Source organism: Ambystoma mexicanum, chromosome 10, assembly GCF_040938575.1.
Source record: "Ambystoma mexicanum isolate Mex_15411 chromosome 10, UKY_AmexF1_1, whole genome shotgun sequence".
In the NCBI taxonomy this organism is placed as follows: Eukaryota; Metazoa; Chordata; class Amphibia; order Caudata; family Ambystomatidae; genus Ambystoma; species Ambystoma mexicanum.
The window spans coordinates 1,674,577,362-1,674,596,193 of NC_090932.1; the positions used below are offsets into that span (position 1 = coordinate 1,674,577,362).

An 18,832-nucleotide genomic window follows, 5' to 3' on the forward strand; every position below is an offset into this window, starting at 1 on the left:
ATTGGCCAATAAAGGGAAGACCTGAGATTGGCCAATAAAGGGAAGACCTGAGATTGGTCAATAAAGGGAAGACCTGATATTGGCCAATAAAGGGAAGACCTGAGATTCGACAATAACGGGAAGACCTGAGATTGGCCAATACCAGGAGAGTTTTTCATAGGGTTTGCGATGTACTTGGGCACAAGCTAAACCCTTTGCCTGTGCCCTAAACAAAATTGTCTATGGAGCTCCCAGGGTCTCTAAAAATGTCTACTTTCTAAAATTGCAGCCCTAACATCATGTCCTACAAACAAAGGTGGTGTTTTAAAAAAAAAACAACATACGGTTACCCACTTCGAACACTCGTACTGATCAAGTTCTCAACAAACTATCACTGTCAAATCACATTTGAGTTAATACTTGATACGTTCTTGGAAAGTAGAATGACCCCACCGTTACCGTTATGCTCCACTTAAAACAAGCTCCTGCATGTAGAAAACATGTATGTATACAATACGACATGCAATCTACATCACTAGTCTGGGCCTGCTGGCCCATAAAAAGCAGCTGACATGAAGCCTAGGCTGTGATGAATTGGGGACTTCACTTGATAGCATGATGCTTCTGAAAGACCAATAGAAGTGGCGGCACAATCAGTCACATGTCAGAATCACCTCAGGAGGTTTGCCAGGGCTGGGGCGCAGTCAATCCCATGTCAGAAAACCCTGTGTCTGACTGTCCCAGACATACTGGCCTTGGAGAGGCATTGTCCTGATTCTGATTACAAGTCTCCATATTGTCCTCATTGCCTCCAGTACAACAAATAATTCTCCACCTTCTAAATGAGGGGAATCGCTGGCTTGTGGAGTAATGCCTGGTCTCCAGCAACATGCCCCCGTGTGTAGTGTGTGTGGCATCAAGGGGCACACCATAGTCTCACATCCACCACCAGACCCTACAAAGCAGAGCTAGTTCCTAAAATAATGTACACTGTTGGCTGCAATACAATTAAAGAGTTACTCTGATGACCATATCCACTCTACAGGGTTGCCCGTAAATCTGTACACACGAGAGAAGATATGTAACTTGCATGTGTACACAAAGAAGAGGGCGTTAGACTTCAATGTGTACTGAAGGGAGAGCATGTTACCTAGGCATCTATACATAACTGGTCTGTATTTAAGGCAGTGGCTGTTTCATTTACATCTGGATGTAAGGATGAGGATATTACATGTACATCAATACATAGTGGAGGCGATGTCTGACACATCTGTACATAAGGACGCACATGTTACATGTGCAACCCTGTTAGCACACATACAGAGAGGATGATTTACACGCCTGTCCTTAAGGCAACGGCTTACATAACAGATTGGGTGTCTCATTTCCATCGGTACACACAGGGGAATATGTGACATGTACATCTACACAAAAGGGAGAAGATGTTACACACATCTGTACATACAGGATGTTTCACACATAGGTACATTATGGAGAGGACGTCACATGTACACATAAGAGGAGGCTGGTACACTTACATCTGTACATGAAGGGTAGGATGTTACGTGTACTGTAGGTTTTGGGGTTGCCTTTCTGCTGAGGGATTATTTGCACTGGTCCGTAAAGGAGTTCCACCATATTGCACTTAAGATCATCTATATATTAAGTAGTGTAAACATGTTTCATAGTTCTATCACATATGTGGCCACTAAGAAAACAAAATACATGGGACACACACATTGGCATAGATTTGCTTTTGTTGTATTAGTAACACTGTTAAAAGATGATGACGACAAAGGTTTCGCTCAAGGCAATCTTCTTCAGGCCAAACCTAAACGTACTGTCTGACAAGATGTCATGTTTCATTCAATTAAAACATGCATACATACAAAATAGGAGAAAAAAAGACATGAGAAAAGATAAAAATGAAAACAATGAAGGCAATTGGATTAGCCGTGGGTAGATTTAGATGAGAAACTATATGAATCATAAATAGTACATGACCAGAATCAAATAACAAAATACAAATAAATGGGGGGTTAAACACATTTTTTCAAACATTTGGATATTTTTCACAGGATAGGGCTTAAGTTCATCCATAATGAACCGAACTAGTCAGTATTTCCAATATGGCTGCCAATTGGTGCCATGCACCAGCAAGGAAAAAGCAGCCTTCCTTAACTCAAAAATAATACACCTTTAATGGCAATATGGCATGCACATGTCAAACCCAAAGGACTGACAGCAGCACACATGCTGCCACAGGAGCAATGCTGGTTTGATCCATTCAGCGTGGGCACCAGGATCCTAGTACCATATACTTAATACTTTCCATGCACACTTACAGGACACTTGTGCTCTGTTTTGAACTGATATTCTAGTGCCTGCCAGTTAAACCCCTCCACAGAGCCTTCCTCATAATCGACGGGCTATGCAGATTAAGGTGTACATCCATTTATAATCTATCCCCTGTGGGTTTGTTGACATTAATTAATTAATATTTTATAACCAGCCTCTACGGGCAGGACCGGGATTCAAACCTGTGTTGCTCAGTGCTGTCTTGGTTTCAAGAGAAGCACAATGCCCCTGAGATATCCTCCCAGCTTTACCATAACCATTAAGTAATTTCAGAATCGTCACTTGAGATCCAAACCGATGTGTCAAAAGAGACATTTGCACTTTGTCGCGCATTGTAATTTCAGCTCTGGTGAGGTTACAATCCTTCGCACTGTATGCACCGTAGATAATAAGCTTGTCAAAAAAGACCACCAGTCATGCTTTGAACGTCCCTTTTTAAATACCACTATGATTCAAAAAAGTACTTTATCCATAGCCAAGAGCAGACTCCAAACTATGCTTTTATCCTTAAATGTCATTGTATAAAATTCATCTATTAAGGCCAATCCAAATAAACAGGTCAGCCAGAGAAAAGTGAGTACCAGAATCCAGCATACTATATTAACATGTGGTAAGGTGACACAAAGTTAAAATCAGGCTGATCTTTCAATCCTTTCAACCAATCACCTTTAACAATGCCTTGAAATATCTAGGGTGGCACCCTACCCCATAACATCACCATCTATTCTATTATATTAGACACCAATGTACACATGACCAGGTCTGGGGGCTAGGGGAGGGATTTCTGAGGAATGCAATAACATTGCCAGATTTAATCTACATCAGATGATTCCATGACACATTACTTTCATGGGTTACTCTATGAGAAATATTCAAATGTTGTGCGTCTGGTTGTGTATTATGTATGATTTATATTAACTGTTTCTCATCTCAAACCTCCCACTTCTACTTCAATGTTTTTTCATCTTTTTTGTTTTCTCTTTCTCTTGGTCCGTGGCTTTTATCTAACATTGTGTTTGCGAACATGTTTAATTGAATGAAACATAGGAGATCTTGTCAGAAACTACATTTATTTTTGCCCTGAAGAAGCTCTCTTTGAGTGAAACAAACGTCACATTATCTCTAAAACAGTGTTACTAATACCCACGACATAATCTATTGTGTAGCTCCTCTCTTTTGTTTTCTTAGTAGACACCAATGTAATAGAACACAGAAAAAACTGCTTTAAGGACCAGCATGGAGACACCCTCAACACAAAGGCAACCCCAACATACATAGTTCTATTAAGAGGAGCACTAGTGATGTGCCCACTTTGCGTTCATTCTTTTGCAGCAGGTCATCACTTTATACTCAAGAGGGCAAACACATGGACAATGCTATTGCTGGGCCGTGTTTAAGGTTAACTAACTGAAGGGATGTTGCATGTACTACGATACATAATATAGACAGTGATTCACACTTCTATACATAAGGAATAGGATGTTTGAATTACACCTTTACGTAAGGTGGAGTATGTTACTAGCACACCTATAGATAAGGGGGAGGATGATTGACATCTGTACATAAGGGAGACACTGTTTCACACATCTGTGCATTTAGGATGTTTCACAGATCATTACACTATGGGTGATACACAGATACATACATAAATGATACAATGTTTCACACATCTGTGCATATAGGAAGCTTCACACATCTGTACATATGTGAGAGGATGTGACATACATCTATGAATAAGGGGGAGGATGATTGCCATCTGTACATAAGGGAGACAATGTTTCACACATGAGCACATGTGATGTTTCACAGAATCATTACACTGTGGGTGATACACAGATACATACATAAATGATACTATGATTCACACATCTGTACATACAAGCAGTGTCACACATCTGTACATATGTGAGAGGATGTGACGTACATCTATGAATAAGGGGGAGGATGATTGCCATCTGTACATAAGGGAGACACTGTTTCACACATCTGTGCATTTAGGATGTTTCACAGATCATTACACTATGGGTGATACACAGATACATACATAAATGATACAATGTTTCACACATCTGTGCATATAGGAAGCTTCACACATCTGTACATATGTGAGAAGATGTGACATACATCTATGAATAAGGGGGAGGATGATTGACATCTGTACATAAGGGAGACACTGTTTCACACATGAGCACATGTGATGTTTCACAGAATCATTACACTGTGGGTGATACACTGTTTTTTACTTAAAGGAGACCGTGGGCGATACTCTGTTCTTTACATAAAGGAGACAATAGTTCACACTTCTGTACATAAGTGAGAGGATGTTGCATGTACATCAATGCATAAGGGGAGGATGATTGACATCTGTGCATAAGGGAGGCAATGTTTCACACATCTGTACATACAAGCTGTGTCACACATCTGTACATATGTGAGAGGATGTGACGTACATCTATGAATAAGGGGGAGGGTGATTGACATCTGTGCATAAGGGAGGCAATGTTTCACACATCTGTGCATATAGGAAGCTTCACACATCTGTACATAAGTGAGAGGATGTGGCATGTACATCAATGCATAAGGGGAGGATGATTGAGATCTGTGCATAAGGGAGGCAATGTTTCACACATCTGTACATACAAGCTGTGTCACACATCTGTACATATGTGAGAGGAGGTGACGTACATCTATGAATAAGGGGGAGGATGATTGCCATCTGTACATAAGGGAGACAATGTTTCACACATGAGCACATGTGATGTTTCACAGAATCATTACACTGTGGGTGATACACTGTTTTTTACTTAAAGGAGACCGTGGGCGATACTCTGTTCTTTACATAAAGGAGACAATAGTTCACACATCTGTACATAAGTGAGAGGATGTTGCATGCGCATATACACATAAGGGTAGGATGTTTCACTAACATCTGTGCAGCAGGGAGAGTATGGTACATGTACATATACACATAACATAGAGGATGTTTACACATGTGTACATAAGGCAGATGCTGTTTCACAAATCTATACATAAGGGAAATGATGTTACATGTACATAGATAAGGGAGGACTATTTTGCACAATTCTATATAAGGCGAGTGTGTTTCACACATCCCTACATAAGCAAGAGGATGTTCCCCTTGTCTGTACATAGGTGCATGCATGTTTTACCTACATGGGTACAGAGGGGAATGGCTTTCAATTGTGATGAGAAGGACAGTATTGCCAAGATCACACTGTTTGTAGCATTGCTTTAATGAAAGTAATGCCCCTTCATATGCTATGGTCATTGTCCAATCATTGAGTGTCCTTGTACGACAGATTTATGGCGATAAAGACTCCGACGGATTCTATCGGGGGGAGACCTGTGGCCGAGCCGGGTTCATTCCTTGCAATATGGTGTCCGAGATCCAAGCAGACGACGAGATGGTCGACCAGCTTTTGAAGCAAGGCTTTCTCCCTCTCAACACTCCGATAGAAAAACTAGGTAAGGTCACCTTTGCAGTGCATGAACAGGCGATCCAGTGAGCAGCACCAGAGCAGGAGGAGACATGTACACATGTGAGAAAGCAGAGAAGCAGGAAAGGGTGTCAGAGGAGCAAAGCAACACGCAGAGGAAAATCAGTGAACACCAAACCTTTCAAGATGTTCCAGGGAGCGGAGGTAATGCCAGGGTGGCACTGTGAGACAGGAAGTAGTCGGGGGGGAAATGCAGTACTGAATGAATACTTTACTTTGATGTCTGCTCACCTGAGAGAGGTGTGGGTGTGATATTCAAGCTCTAGAAAGACAGCGTGGTTCTGGATCCAACCGAGGTCACACATCATGGTCCGATACTTGGAGAAGTGTATTGCCCTCAACCCTTCAGCTGGTGTCCATAAAGATCCCAGGCCTGGCTTTACCCACATAGACTAACCCACCTAATGGTGGGAAAACACTGCCCGCCCCTTAAGGCACAGTTCCACTTGGATCATCCAAACTGTTCTGCATGCTGTCCCCAGTCTTGAAAGTTGAGGTGCCGGGCACAGCTGTGCTATTCTTGGCTATCCCTCTTTATCCAGGCTTGCAGGACGGGATGTATGGGATTGCACCAACCTGTCCAGCTCCCTGATCCACTCAAGCCTGTGTCAGTGAGTCCAGGCAAGTCTTGGCTTCAGGCTGGGGCAGGAATTGCTGCTGCAATGTGGACCTTTCTTGGGTGCTCTCCCCAATGACCCCAATCAAACACTCTTTTCCTACTAATGGTTTTAACATTCTTTGGTTTGATTTTCCTTGCAGAGCGTATCAGAGCCGCATTCAAGTGGGCGATAGTTTACTGAGAATGCATAATTACATTATGCAGTGGTCCCGACCCCTAACCAGCCGACCCTGTGTTATGAAATCAGTGACTGCAGCAATGAGTGCTCTGGGCAAATTGAAAATGCAAGGCATCTAAATTGTAATATATTGAGAGCAAGTAAAACACACACTGAATTGACACCTTAATGCCCCCAGAACTATAATTCCAAGCATATGAAGGAGGACCCAGGGAAAGGGAAGATAGCAGGCAGGAAAGGATATTGTCTTTCCCAAAAACACTGTACCTTAAGAAAGAAAGAAAGCTTAGGGCATAGTATGGCCTGCTCATGGAGAAAAGCAGTCTGTAGCGCCTTAACTGACCATGCCAGAAGATCACTGATTAATCCAAATACGAGGGTAGGCGGGGGGGGGGCTAATGTAAAGAGCCGAAAAATACACCCAGTACAGTGCCTATGTGAAACCACCAGGATATGAAATGTTGCATTATGTGAAATGCCTTCTCTGTTACCAACACACCCGCCAGTTCCATTACTAAGGCGCTAACGTGGTGGTTAAGTCACACAATAAAATGGCAAGGTGTCAGAATTCATTTTAGAGGCTGGGTATGTCATAAGCAAATGGGATTTTGTGTAGTGGAACTCGATGGTCTAGTGTGCCATGAGAAGGATGCTACTTGCATCCCGACAGGTTCCCATTCATCTTAAGGCTTCCTGCAGGAAGCCTGAGACACATATAGACCATTTCCTGTTTTTTGCTGGTACCTATTCATCCATAGGCATTCCTCAGGGGACACAGCCTGAAAATACCCAGTTTCTCACTGGATGCATAGTCATCCTAGACTCCCTGCAGTGTGCCAGGGACTCATCCTGACAGTATCCTGTTCCTCTCCAGGTACATAGTCATCCTAGGCCCCCTGCTGATGCCAGGGTCACATCCTGGAAGTATCCTGTTTCTCTCCAGGTACATAGTCATCCTAGGCTCCCTGCAGTATGCCAAGGACTCATCCTGACAGTATCCTGTTTCTCTCCAGGTACATAGTAATCCTAGGCTCCCTGCTGGATGTCAGGGTCACATCCTGACAGTATCCTGTTTCTCTTCAGGTACATAGTCATTCTAGGCATCCTGCAGGATTTCAGGGACTCATCCTGACAGCGTCCTGTTTCGCTCCAGGTACATAGTAATCCTAGGCTCCCTGCTAGATGCCAGGGTCACATCCTGACAGTATCCTGTTTCTCTCCAGGTACATAGTCATCCTAGGCATCCTGCAGGATTTCAGGGATTCACCCTGACAGTGTCCTGTTTCTCGCCAGGTACGTAGTCATCCTAGGCATCCTGCAGAATTTCAGGGACACATCCTGACAGTATCCTGTTTCTCTCCAGGTACATAGTCATCCTAGGCATCCTGCAGTATGCTAGGGTCACATCCTGACAGTATCCTGTTTCTCTCAGGTATATAGTAATCCTAGGCTCCCTGCAGTATGCCAGGGTCACATCCTGACAGTATCCTGTTTCTCTCAGGTATATAGTAATCCTAGGCTCCCTGCAGTATGCCAGGGACTGATCCTGACAGTATCCTGTTTCTCTCCAGGTACATAGTAATCCTAGGCATCCTGCAGGATTTCAGTGACTCATCCTGACAGCGTCCTGTTTCGCTCCAGGTACATAGTAATCCTAGGCTCCCTGCTAGATGCCAGGGTCACATCCTGACAGTATCCTGTTTCTCTCCAGGTACATAGTCATCCTAGGCATCCTGCAGGATTTCAGGGATTCACCCTGACAGTGTCCTGTTTCTCGCCAGGTACGTAGTCATCCTAGGCATCCTGCAGAATTTCAGGGACACATCCTGACAGTATCCTGTTTCTCTCAGGTATATAGTAATCCTAGGCTCCCTGTAGTATGCCAGGGACTCATCCTGACAGTATCCTGTTTCTCTCAGGTATATAGTAATACTAGGCTCCCTGCAGTATGCCAGGGACTCATCCTGACAGTATCCTGTTTCTCTCCAGGTACATAGTAATCTTAGGCTTTCTGTAGGATGCCAGGGACACATCCTGACAGTATCCTGTTTCTCGCCAGGTACGTAGTCATCCTAGACCTCCTGCAGAATTTCAGGGACACAGCCTGACAGTATCCTGTTTCCCGCCGAGTACATATTCATCCATAGGCATTCTGTAGGAAGCCAGGTCCTATCCTGAGAGTATCATGTTTCCCGCCAGGTACATAGTAATCCTAGGCTCCATGCAGTATGCCAGGGACTCATCCTGACAGTATCCTGTTTCTCTACAGGTACATAGCAATCCTAGGCTCCTTGCTGGATGCCAGGCTCACATCCTGACAGTATCCTGTTTCTCTCCAGGTACATAGTCATCCTAGGCTCCATGCAGTATGCTAGGGTCACATCCTGACAGTATCCTGTTTCTCTCAGGTATATAGTAATCCTAGGCTCCCTGCAGTATGCCAGGGACTCATCCTGACAGTATCCTGTTTCTCTCCAGGTACATAGCAATCCTAGGCTTTCTGTAGGATGCCAGGGACACATCCTGACAGTATCCTGTTTCTCGCCAGGTACGTAGTAATCCTAGGCTCCATGCAGTATGCCAGGGACTCATCCTGACAGTATCCTGTTTCTCTACAGGTACATAGCAATCCTAGGCTCCATGCAGTATGCTAGGGTCACATCCTGACAGTATCCTGTTTCCCGCCAGGTACATAGTAATCCTAGGCTCCATGCAGTATACCAGGGACACATCCTGACAGTATCCTGTTTCTCGCCAGGTACGTAGTAATCCTAGGCTCCATGCAGTATGCCAGGGACTCATCCTGACAGTATCCTGTTTCTCTACAGGTACATAGCAATCCTAGGCTCCATGCAGTATGCTAGGGTCACATCCTGACAGTATCCTGTTTCCCGCCAGGTACATAGTAATCCTAGGCTCCATGCAGTATACCAGGGACACATCCTGACAGTATCCTGTTTCTCGCCAGGTACGTAGTCATCCTAGACCTCCTGCAGAATTTCAGGGACACATCCTGACAGTATCCTGTTTCCCGCCGAGTACATATTCATCCATAGGCATTCTGTAGGAAGCCAGGTCCTATCCTGACAGTATCCTGTTTCCCGCCAGGTATATAGTAATCCTAGGCTCCATGCAGTATACCAGGGACACATCCTGACAGTATCCTGTTTCCCGCCAGGTACATAGTCAACCTAGGCTTTCTGCAGGATTTCAGGGACACATCCTGGCACTGTGCTGTTTCTTGCTGAGTATATATTCATCTGTAGGCGTTCTGCAGGATGCAAGGGGCACATTCTAACAGTGTCTCTCAACAGGTATATGTTCATAGAGGATGCCAAGTAAGCATTTAGAAATCGTCATGTTTCTCACCGGCTGCATCGCCATCCTTAGGCTTCCTGCAAGATGCCAGAGACACCTTCTGGTGGTTTGCTGTTTCTCACCGGGCACATAATGATTTTTAGGCCTCCTGCAGGATGGCCATGAAAACAAAAGCACAACCAGTTCTACTGGGCAAGGACTGTCTACAGAGTAGTCTTATTCCTTAGAAATCTGAAGGACATTGACTACACACACACACAAAATCTGCTGAGGTGAAGTGGAGTATCTCGAAATTTTGTGTTGTATAAACATTGGTGGTAATTCCTGCAAAAAGTTTACCACGCCATCAAACTCGCAAAGAGCCTCAATATATATCATGAAAAGGAAGCATAGGGAATTGTGCCCAGATGCTTGCTCTGTCTACCCGGAGTTGTGCCTCAGTTTTACAGAATATGGTTGTTATCTGGGCACCTTAATGTAAATGCCAACATGTTTCCTCCTAAACCCTGATGAACTAAAATGCGAGGCTTTCCTCAGGGCAAGCAGCAATGAGAGTTACTTGCTTATTTTTGACATCACAATAGGGAAGGCGAGGGAACATTGATCACGCTTTAAAGTTGATCCCACTCGGGTGCTCTGGGGCTAATTTAGGGTCAGCTGTGTCACCGCAGGTATGAACAGACTGGAAGGCAGTTTATTGCGACAAGGCCCCTTTGTAGAGAACAGTTGGCGCCTGACTCACAGAGCGTTTTCCTATGGGATTGCACCCATTATAAAACGCTTCTTGATGGTTAGTTTGGGAGTATCAGTACACATTGTTATTGGCATCAGTAAAAGTGGACGTCTTATCAGTATGAAATCCCCTGAGCCCCCCTCAACCTGAAACCCCGGAGATACTCATGCTGAGTGTTTTTATAGTGTATCAAAACTCAATGTCACTCTCCTTGCCCCAGAGTTCCAACAGCAAACATCCAGTGCAATCCCCGTGCCAGTCCCTCTGCGCTAGAGGGGGCAACTCACACACAACGGGCACTGCGTCTGATCCTTGTGGTTTGAACAGTAGCAACAATACATGTTGCTAAAGGCGAACGACATGGAACTCCTTGCAGACGTCTTGGCGAGAAGAAAGGCCCCCTTTCCAGGGGGTGGGGGGAGGCCAGTGCAATGGGTACCTTGGCCCACCCGCGTGGATGCAGGAGAATGATCCACTCCTCATTTCTAAACATGGAATCCTGGGTGCAGGAAGTACCCACAATTCATCTGGCGATGAGTCACATACATGAACATGTTGAAGGAATGCTTGACATGACCATGGTAGAGTCTCCAGTTTAGCTGCTTGAAGCTGGCGAGGATCCCAGTCTCTGGAACAGGTGCTGCGAACATGTTTCACTCATGCTTGCTTTTGCTTTTTCAACAAAACAATCAAAAAATATTGTCTCAATTATATATCCTATTACTGTTGCCATTTGATAAAGAAATGACACCTAAATATGTATAACTAACAGTCAAACAAATGCACAGTTTATAAACCAACTATTTCCTGATCTTGGCATTTCTTTATATTAATTCCACGGCTTATCTCTCAAACCTATGCATCTCACACCGACAGAACCCCCAAAATAATAGTAGGTCTTGCAAGAAGCGGGTCACAGCTGTGCATTTAAGGAGAAGTGTATGTAAAAAGGGCGGAAGTCAAGCGACGAGATGAGAGCAGATGGCCAGAGTATTTACACATAGATTTAAACACCTTTCATTGAACTCGCAGTTATCTGTAAATGACCAGAAGGACTTTGTATTTTCTAGCTCCTTTGTTGTGGCCTCACTCGACCTCTGACCTTTCTTTCTCTTTACCCGCCTGCTTCACTCTTCTGAAGTCAACTGCGATCGGTTCAGAGACAGCCCCCGCTCCGCTCACCGCCGGTCCCGCAAGTCCAAAAGAGGTCTGTCCTAGATCCTGAATCCATGCGCGCCGCACTCATTCCAGCGCGCGCAGCACTCATTCCAGCGCTCTGTGCTCTAGACATTGTGGTGTAATGTTTCATGTACATCTGACCAGCTTGATTTCCGCTTGCTTTCATTCCATCTTTCCCGCTCTCTCCATAGTTCCATCTGTCTCCATCTTTCCATCTCTCTCCATCTTTCCAGCTCCCTCCATTTTACCAGCTCTCTCCACCTTTCCAGCTCTCTCCACCTTTCCAGCTCTCTCCATCTTTCCAACTCTCTCCATCTTTCCATCTCTCTCCATCTTTCCAGCTCCCTCCATTTTACCAGCTCTCTCCACCTTTCCAGCTCTCTCCACCTTTCCAGCTCTCTCCATCTTTCCAACTCTCTCCATCTTTCCATCTCTCTCCACCTTTCCAGCTCTCTCCACTTTTCCAGCTCTCTCCATCTTTCCATCTCTCTCCACCTTTCCAGCTCTCTCCATCTTTCCATCTCTCTCCACCTTTCCAGCTCTCTACACTCTTCCAGCTCTTTCCATCTCTCTCCATCTTTCCAGCTCTCTCCATTTTACCAGCTCTCTCCACCTTTCCAGCTCTCTCCATCTTTACAGCTCTCTCCATCTTTCCATCTCTCTCCACCTTTCCAGCTCTCTCCACTTTTCCAGCTCTCTCCATCTTTCCATCTCTCTCCACCTTTCCAGCTCTCTCCACTTTTCCAACTCTCTCCATCTTTCCATCTCTCTCCATCTTTCCAGGTCTCTCCACCTTTCCAGCTCTCTACATATTTCCAGCTCTCTCCACTTTTCCATCTCTCTCCACTTTTCCATCTCTCTCCACCTTCCAGTTCTCTCCACCTTTCCAGCTCTCTCCATCTTTCCAGTTCTCTCCACCTTTCCATCTCTCTGCATCTTTCCATCTCTCTGCATCTTTCCATCTCTCTCCATCTTTCCAGCTCTCTCCATCTTTCCAGCTCTCTCAATCTTTCCATCTCTCTCCACCTTTCTATCTCTCTCCATCTTTTCAGCTCTCTCCACCTTTCTATCTCTCTCCACCTTTCTATCTCTCTCTCCACCTTTCCATCTCTCTCCACCTTTCCATCTCTCTGCATCTTTCCATCTCTCTCCATCTTTCCAGTTCTCTCCACCTTTCCATCTCTCTGCATATTTCCATCTCTTTCCATCTTTCCAGTTCTCTCCACCTTTCCAGCTCTCTGCATCTTTCTATCTCTCTCCATCTTTCCAGTTCTCTCCACTTTTCCAGCTCTCTCCATCTTTCCAGTTCTCTCCACCTTTCCTGCTCTCTGCATCTTTCCATCTCTATCCATCTTTCAAGCTCTCTCCACCTTTCCATCTCTCTCCACCTTTCCATCTCTCTGCATCTTTCCATCTCTCTCCATCTTTCCAGTTCTCTCCACCTTTCCATCTCTCTGCATCTTTCCATCTCTCTCCATCTTTCAAGTTCTCTCCACCTTTCCAGCTCTCTCCATCTTTCCAGTTCTCTTCACCTTTCCATCTCTCTGCATCTTTCCATCTCTCTGCATCTTTCCATCTCTCTCCATTTTTCCATTTCTCTCCATCTTTCCAGCTCTCTCCATCTTTCCATCTCTCTCCATCTTTTCAGCTCTCTCAACCTTTCTATCTCTCTCCACATTTCCAGCTCTCTCCACCTTTCCATCTCTCTCCACCTTTCCATCTCTCTCCACCTTTGCATCTCTCTGCATCTTTCCAACTCTCTCCATCTTTCCAGTTCTCTCCACCTTTCCAGCTCTCTGCATCTTTCCATCTCTCTCCATCTTTCAAGCTCTCTCCACCTTTCCAGCTCTCTCCACCTTTCCATCTCTCTCCATCTTTCCAGTTCTCTCCACCTTTCCATCTCTCTGCATCTTTCCATCTCTCTCCATCTTTCAAGCTCTCTCCACCTTTCCATCTCTCTCCACCTTTCCATCTCTCTCCGCCTTTCCATCTCTCTGCATCTTTCCATCTCTCTCCATCTTTCCAGTTCTCTCCGCCTTTCCATCTCTCTGCATCTTTCCATCTCTCTCCATCTTTCAAGTTCTCTCCACCTTTCCAGCTCTCTCCATCTTTCCAGTTCTCTCCACCTTTCCATCTCTCTGCATCTTTCCAGCTCTCTCCATCTTTCCAGTTCTCTCCATTTTACCAGTTCTCTGAGCATCTTTCCTTCTCTCTGCATCTTTCCATCTCTCTGCATCTTTCCAGCTCTCTCCATCTTTCCAGTTCTCTCCACCTTTCCATCTCTCTGCATCTTTCCATCTCTCTCCATCTTTCCATTTCTCTCCACCTTTCCAGCTCTCTCCATCTTTCCAGTTCTCTCAACCTTTCCATCTCTCTGCATCTTTCCAGCTCTCTCCATCTTTCCAGTTCTCTCCACCTTTCCATCTCTCTGCATCTTTCCATCTCTCTCCATCTTTCCATCTCTCTCCATATTTCCATCTCTCTCCATCTTTCCAGTTCTCTCCACCTTTCCAGCTATCTCCATCTTTCCAGTTCTCTCCACCTTTCCAGCTCTATCCTTCTTTCCAGTTCTCTCCACCTTTCCATCTCTCTGCATCTTTCCATCTCTCTCCATCTTTCCATCTCTCTCCATCTTTCCAGTTCTCTCCACCTTTCCAGATCTCTCCATCTTTCCAGTTCTCTCCACCTTTCCAGCTCTCGCCATCTTTCCAGTTCTCTCCACCTTTCCAGCTCTCTCCATCTTTCCAGTTCTCTCCACCTTTCCAGCTCTCTCCATCTTTCCAGTTCTCTCCACCTTTCCAGCTCTCTCCATCTTTCCAGTTCTCTCCACCTTTCCAGCTCTCTCCATCTTTCCAGTTCTCTCCACCTTTCCAGCTCTCTCCATCTTTCAAGTTCTCTCCACCTTTCCAGCTCTCGCCATCTTTCCAGTTCTCTCCACCTTTCCAGCTCTCGCCATCTTTCCAGTTCTCTCCACCTTTCCAGCTCTCTCCATTTTTCCAGTTCTCTCCACCTTTCCAGCTCTCTCCACCTTTCCAGTTCTCTCCACCTTTCCATCTCTCTCCACCTTTCCATCTCTCTGCATCTTTCCATCTCTCTCCATCTTTCCAGTTCTCTCTGCATCTTTCCATCTCTCCATCTTTCCATCTCTCTCCATCTTTCCAGCTCTCTCCATCTTTCCAGTTCTCTCCACCTTTCCATCTCTCTGCATCTTTCCATCTCTCTGCATCTTTCCATCTCTCTCCATCTTTCCAGTTCTCTCCACCTTTCCATCTCTCTCCATCTTTCCATCTCTCTGCATATTTCCATCTCTCTCTATCTTTCCATCTCTCTCCATCTTTCCTTTTCTCTCCACCTCTCTCCATCTTTCCAGTTCTCTCCACCTTTCCATCTCTCTGCATCTTTCCATCTCTCTGCATCTCTCCATCTCTCTGCATCTTTCCATCTCTCTCTATCTTTCCAGTTTTCTCCACCTTTCCATCTCTCTGCATCTTTCCATCTCTATGCATCTCTCCATCTCTCTGCATCTTTCCATCTCTCTCCATATTTCCAGTTCTCTCACCTTTCCAGCTATCTCCATCTTTCCAGTTCTCTCCACCTTTCCAGCTCTATCCATCTTTCCAGTTCTCTCCACCTTTCCATCTCTCTGCATCTTTCCATCTCTCTCCATCTTTCCATCTCTCTCCATCTTTCCAGTTCTCTCCACCTTTCCAGATCTCTCCATCTTTCCAGTTCTCTCCACCTTTCCAGCTCTCGCCATCTTTCCAGTTCTCTCCACCTTTCCAGCTCTCTCCATCTTTCCATCTCTCTGCATCTTTCCATCTCTCTCCATCTTTCCATCTTTCTCCGTCTTTCCAGCTCTCTCCATCTTTCCAGTTCTCTCCATCTTTCCAGTTCTCTCCACCTTTCCATCTCTCTGCATCTTTCCATTTCTCTGCATCTTTCCATCTCTCTGCATTTTTCCATCTCTCTCCATCTTTCCAGTTCTCTCCATCTTTCCATCTCTCTCCATCTGTCCAGCTCTCTCCATCTTTCCAGTTCACTCCACCTTTCCATCTCTCTGCATCTTTCCATCTCTCTCCATCTTTCCATCTCTCTGCATCTTTCCATCTCTCTGCATCTTTCCATCTCTCTCCATCTTTCCAGTTCTCTCCACCTTTCCATCTCTCTCCATCTTTCCATCTCTCTGCATATTTCCATCTCTCTCCATCTTTCCATCTCTCTCCACCTTTCCAGTTCTCTCCACCTTTCCATCTCTCTGCATCTTTCCATCTCTCTGCATCTTTCCATCTCTCTCCATCTTTCCAGTTCTCTCCACCTTTCCAGCTCTCTCCATCTTTCCATCTCTCTCCACCTTTCCATCTCTCTCCATCTTTCCATCTCTCTGCATCTTTCCAGCTCTCTCCATCTTTCCAGTTCTCTCCACCTTTCCATCCCTCTGCATCTTTCCATCTCTCTGCATCTTTCCATCTCTCTCCATCTTTCTATCTCTCTGCATATTTCCAGCTCTCTCCATCTTTCCAGTTCTCTCCATCTTTCCAGTTCTCTCCACCTTTCCATCTCTCTGCATCTTTCCATCTCTCTCCATCTTTCCAGCTCTCTCCACCTTTCCAGCTCTCTCCATCTTTCCATTTCTCTCCACCTTTCCAGCTCTCTCCATCTTCCCAGCTCTCTCCACCTTTCCATCTCTCTCCATCTTTCCAGCTCTCTCCACCTTTCCCGCTCTCTCCATCTTTCCAGCTCTCTCCACCTTTCCATCTCTCTCCATGTTTTCAACTCCCTTCGTCTTTCCCACTCTCTCCATAGTTCTGCATCTCTCTCTATCAATTTACGGTGGTTTTAAAAGATGAACGTTACAGCAGCTTTGTCATATTGTGTGGTTTGGAGTTTGGCTGCTTGCCCCCATGCCTCCCACCAGGGGGTGGTGTACTAGGGTATTTTTGCATGAGCATAAGGCCCCCAATTACTGTTACTAGTTGTCTCTGTGATGTGTGTCACTGCAGCGCGGCCCACTTCCAGTGTCATGTCACTGCCTTAACTTAACAAAACAGGTGCATTTGTAGAAAATACGTTCACCCCCAGAGGGGCATCTTGGCGCTATTGACAGATACGCATTTTTACTCAATTCAATGGTACTCCTTTTATCGACCTCGGAAGGATGAAGGGCTGAGTAGACCTGCCAGGACTCGAACCCTGCTCCCATTGTGATGTCACTGTGCAGCGGGCCTCTCCAGGTGTGATGCCGCTGGACAAATGTCAGGTCGCAATGCGCCAAGAGATTTGCAATGAACAGGGACTTCCATCGCTCAAGCCCATGTTTATTATAGTTTTAGCGTTGCATGGATGAAAGCGGAAGTGACGTCACGGGGCTACCACCATTTATTACCTTTAGGGAAAGAAAGGCCAGAAAACGCTGCAAGCGATGCGAACATAATCCTCTCTAGCGAAAAGACCCAACAGCAAACTAAAAAGGGTTCAAATTAATGCAAAACCAGTTTAACATTTGTTCTTGTATAAGAATCAGCTGCCTCCTTTGGAAAGGTTTTTTCTGATGGATACTCTGGCTTAATTACAGAAATGCCCCCAGGTGGCAGAATGGGTTGGAAACCTGTGTTCTGCAATATGCTCCATGGACGGGAGAGGGCGCCAACGCGACTCAGGAGCAGACATGCAAGGTCCTCTCCTCTTGCACACTGACTGCACAGCGACCAGTTCTAGAACTGCTGACCTAATTCCCCAGCACAATGAAACTTCAGAACATTCCCGAATAAAACATGACCAGATCATAGGAGCAAAACCCCAAACCGCATTTCAGGGGCAGTGGGAGGGTGACGAGTGATCTGCAGGAAGACGAGAGTATCCCAAAGGTAGGTCATTGCCTGCAGAAGCGATGCACAGCAATGAGACCCTCATCTGAGGGCGGCAGGCATGATCTGAGGAGGAAGAAAGCAGAAGATGAGCTGCCATCCTGCTGGGCAAGGGCTCTGCCCAGTCTAGACTCCTGCCTGGCATCCATGCCCAGCCAATAGTGCCCTGGAGACCAGGTGGCCACCATCTAGACTCCTGCCTGGCATCCATGCCCAGCCACTAGTGCCCTGGAGACCAGGTGGCCACCATGCGCATGTTCAAAATGGGCACACCTTGAACCCAGGCCAAAGAGGCCAATTGCGTTTTGTCAGTTCTTCTTGAGCTTTTTGAAGCAAGACCGCGCAGAGCAACAGAATTTCGAATCCCGGATCCGCGCGTATAAACCGAAATCGGGTACAGTATTAGGCGTGTTATAAAAAAATTAAAAAAATAAAGAAGGAGGCAATGTATTATCTATAAAATGCACGGCCCATCAAAACACACGAGAAGCTAGCAAATCATTCCTTCCCAAACCTGTTTCTCTAGATCAAGAAGCCATCTGTCTTGGGAGGATAGCTCGGGGGCAACGTGCTCGCCTTGGAAGCAAGATGACATGAGCACCACAGGTTCGATCCCCGGGTCTGTGCTTAGAAACCTCTGGGTATTAAGCGCGTTATAAATAACCTATCACATCATCTAATATCTTACTGTCTAGTCTATAGTCTCTTCTCTGTCTTCAATTGATGTATAGTAGGAAACAACACTGGCAGATTGAGGTTCTTAAACTTCCTTCTCCAAACATGCTATCTTGGAAAACTGCAAAAGCTAACACCCCACGCGAGCGGCTTCCTGCAATTCCCGCACTGTCTTAGTTGTGGGGGTCACAACCAAAAACAGTTTTAGGAATTGACGCATTTAATGGGCAGGAATGAAGAGGCTCCCATTAAATTATTCTAAGCAAGGCCCAGATCCAAATTGGCTTTGAGAAAAAGTATTTGCAATATGTTGGTCAGACCTTTCAGAAATCTTGCAACTAAATGAATCTTGAGCAAAGACCACTTGATCTGCAGAGAGACCACAAGCTTAAATGAATATTATGAGATCAT

The 18,832-nt window shown here is 45.4% G+C and overlaps 1 protein-coding gene across 23 annotated transcripts in view; it reads left to right on the forward strand.

Moving 5' to 3' along the window:
• The window catches only part of RIMBP2 (RIMS binding protein 2), a 2,252,680-nt gene that overhangs the window by 1,968,707 nt on the left and 265,141 nt on the right, over window positions 1-18,832 (forward strand). For 15 of the 23 annotated variants that reach the window (XM_069620095.1, XM_069620096.1, XM_069620088.1 and 12 more), the window contains 2 exons: window positions 5,658-5,823; window positions 11,845-11,910. In XM_069620095.1, the coding sequence (XP_069476196.1) occupies window positions 5,658-5,823; window positions 11,845-11,910 (232 nt within the window). The remainder of the gene's footprint in view (window positions 1-5,657; window positions 5,824-11,844; window positions 11,911-18,832) is intronic. The other 8 variants (XM_069620091.1, XM_069620098.1, XM_069620110.1 and 5 more) reach the window with 1 other exon arrangement.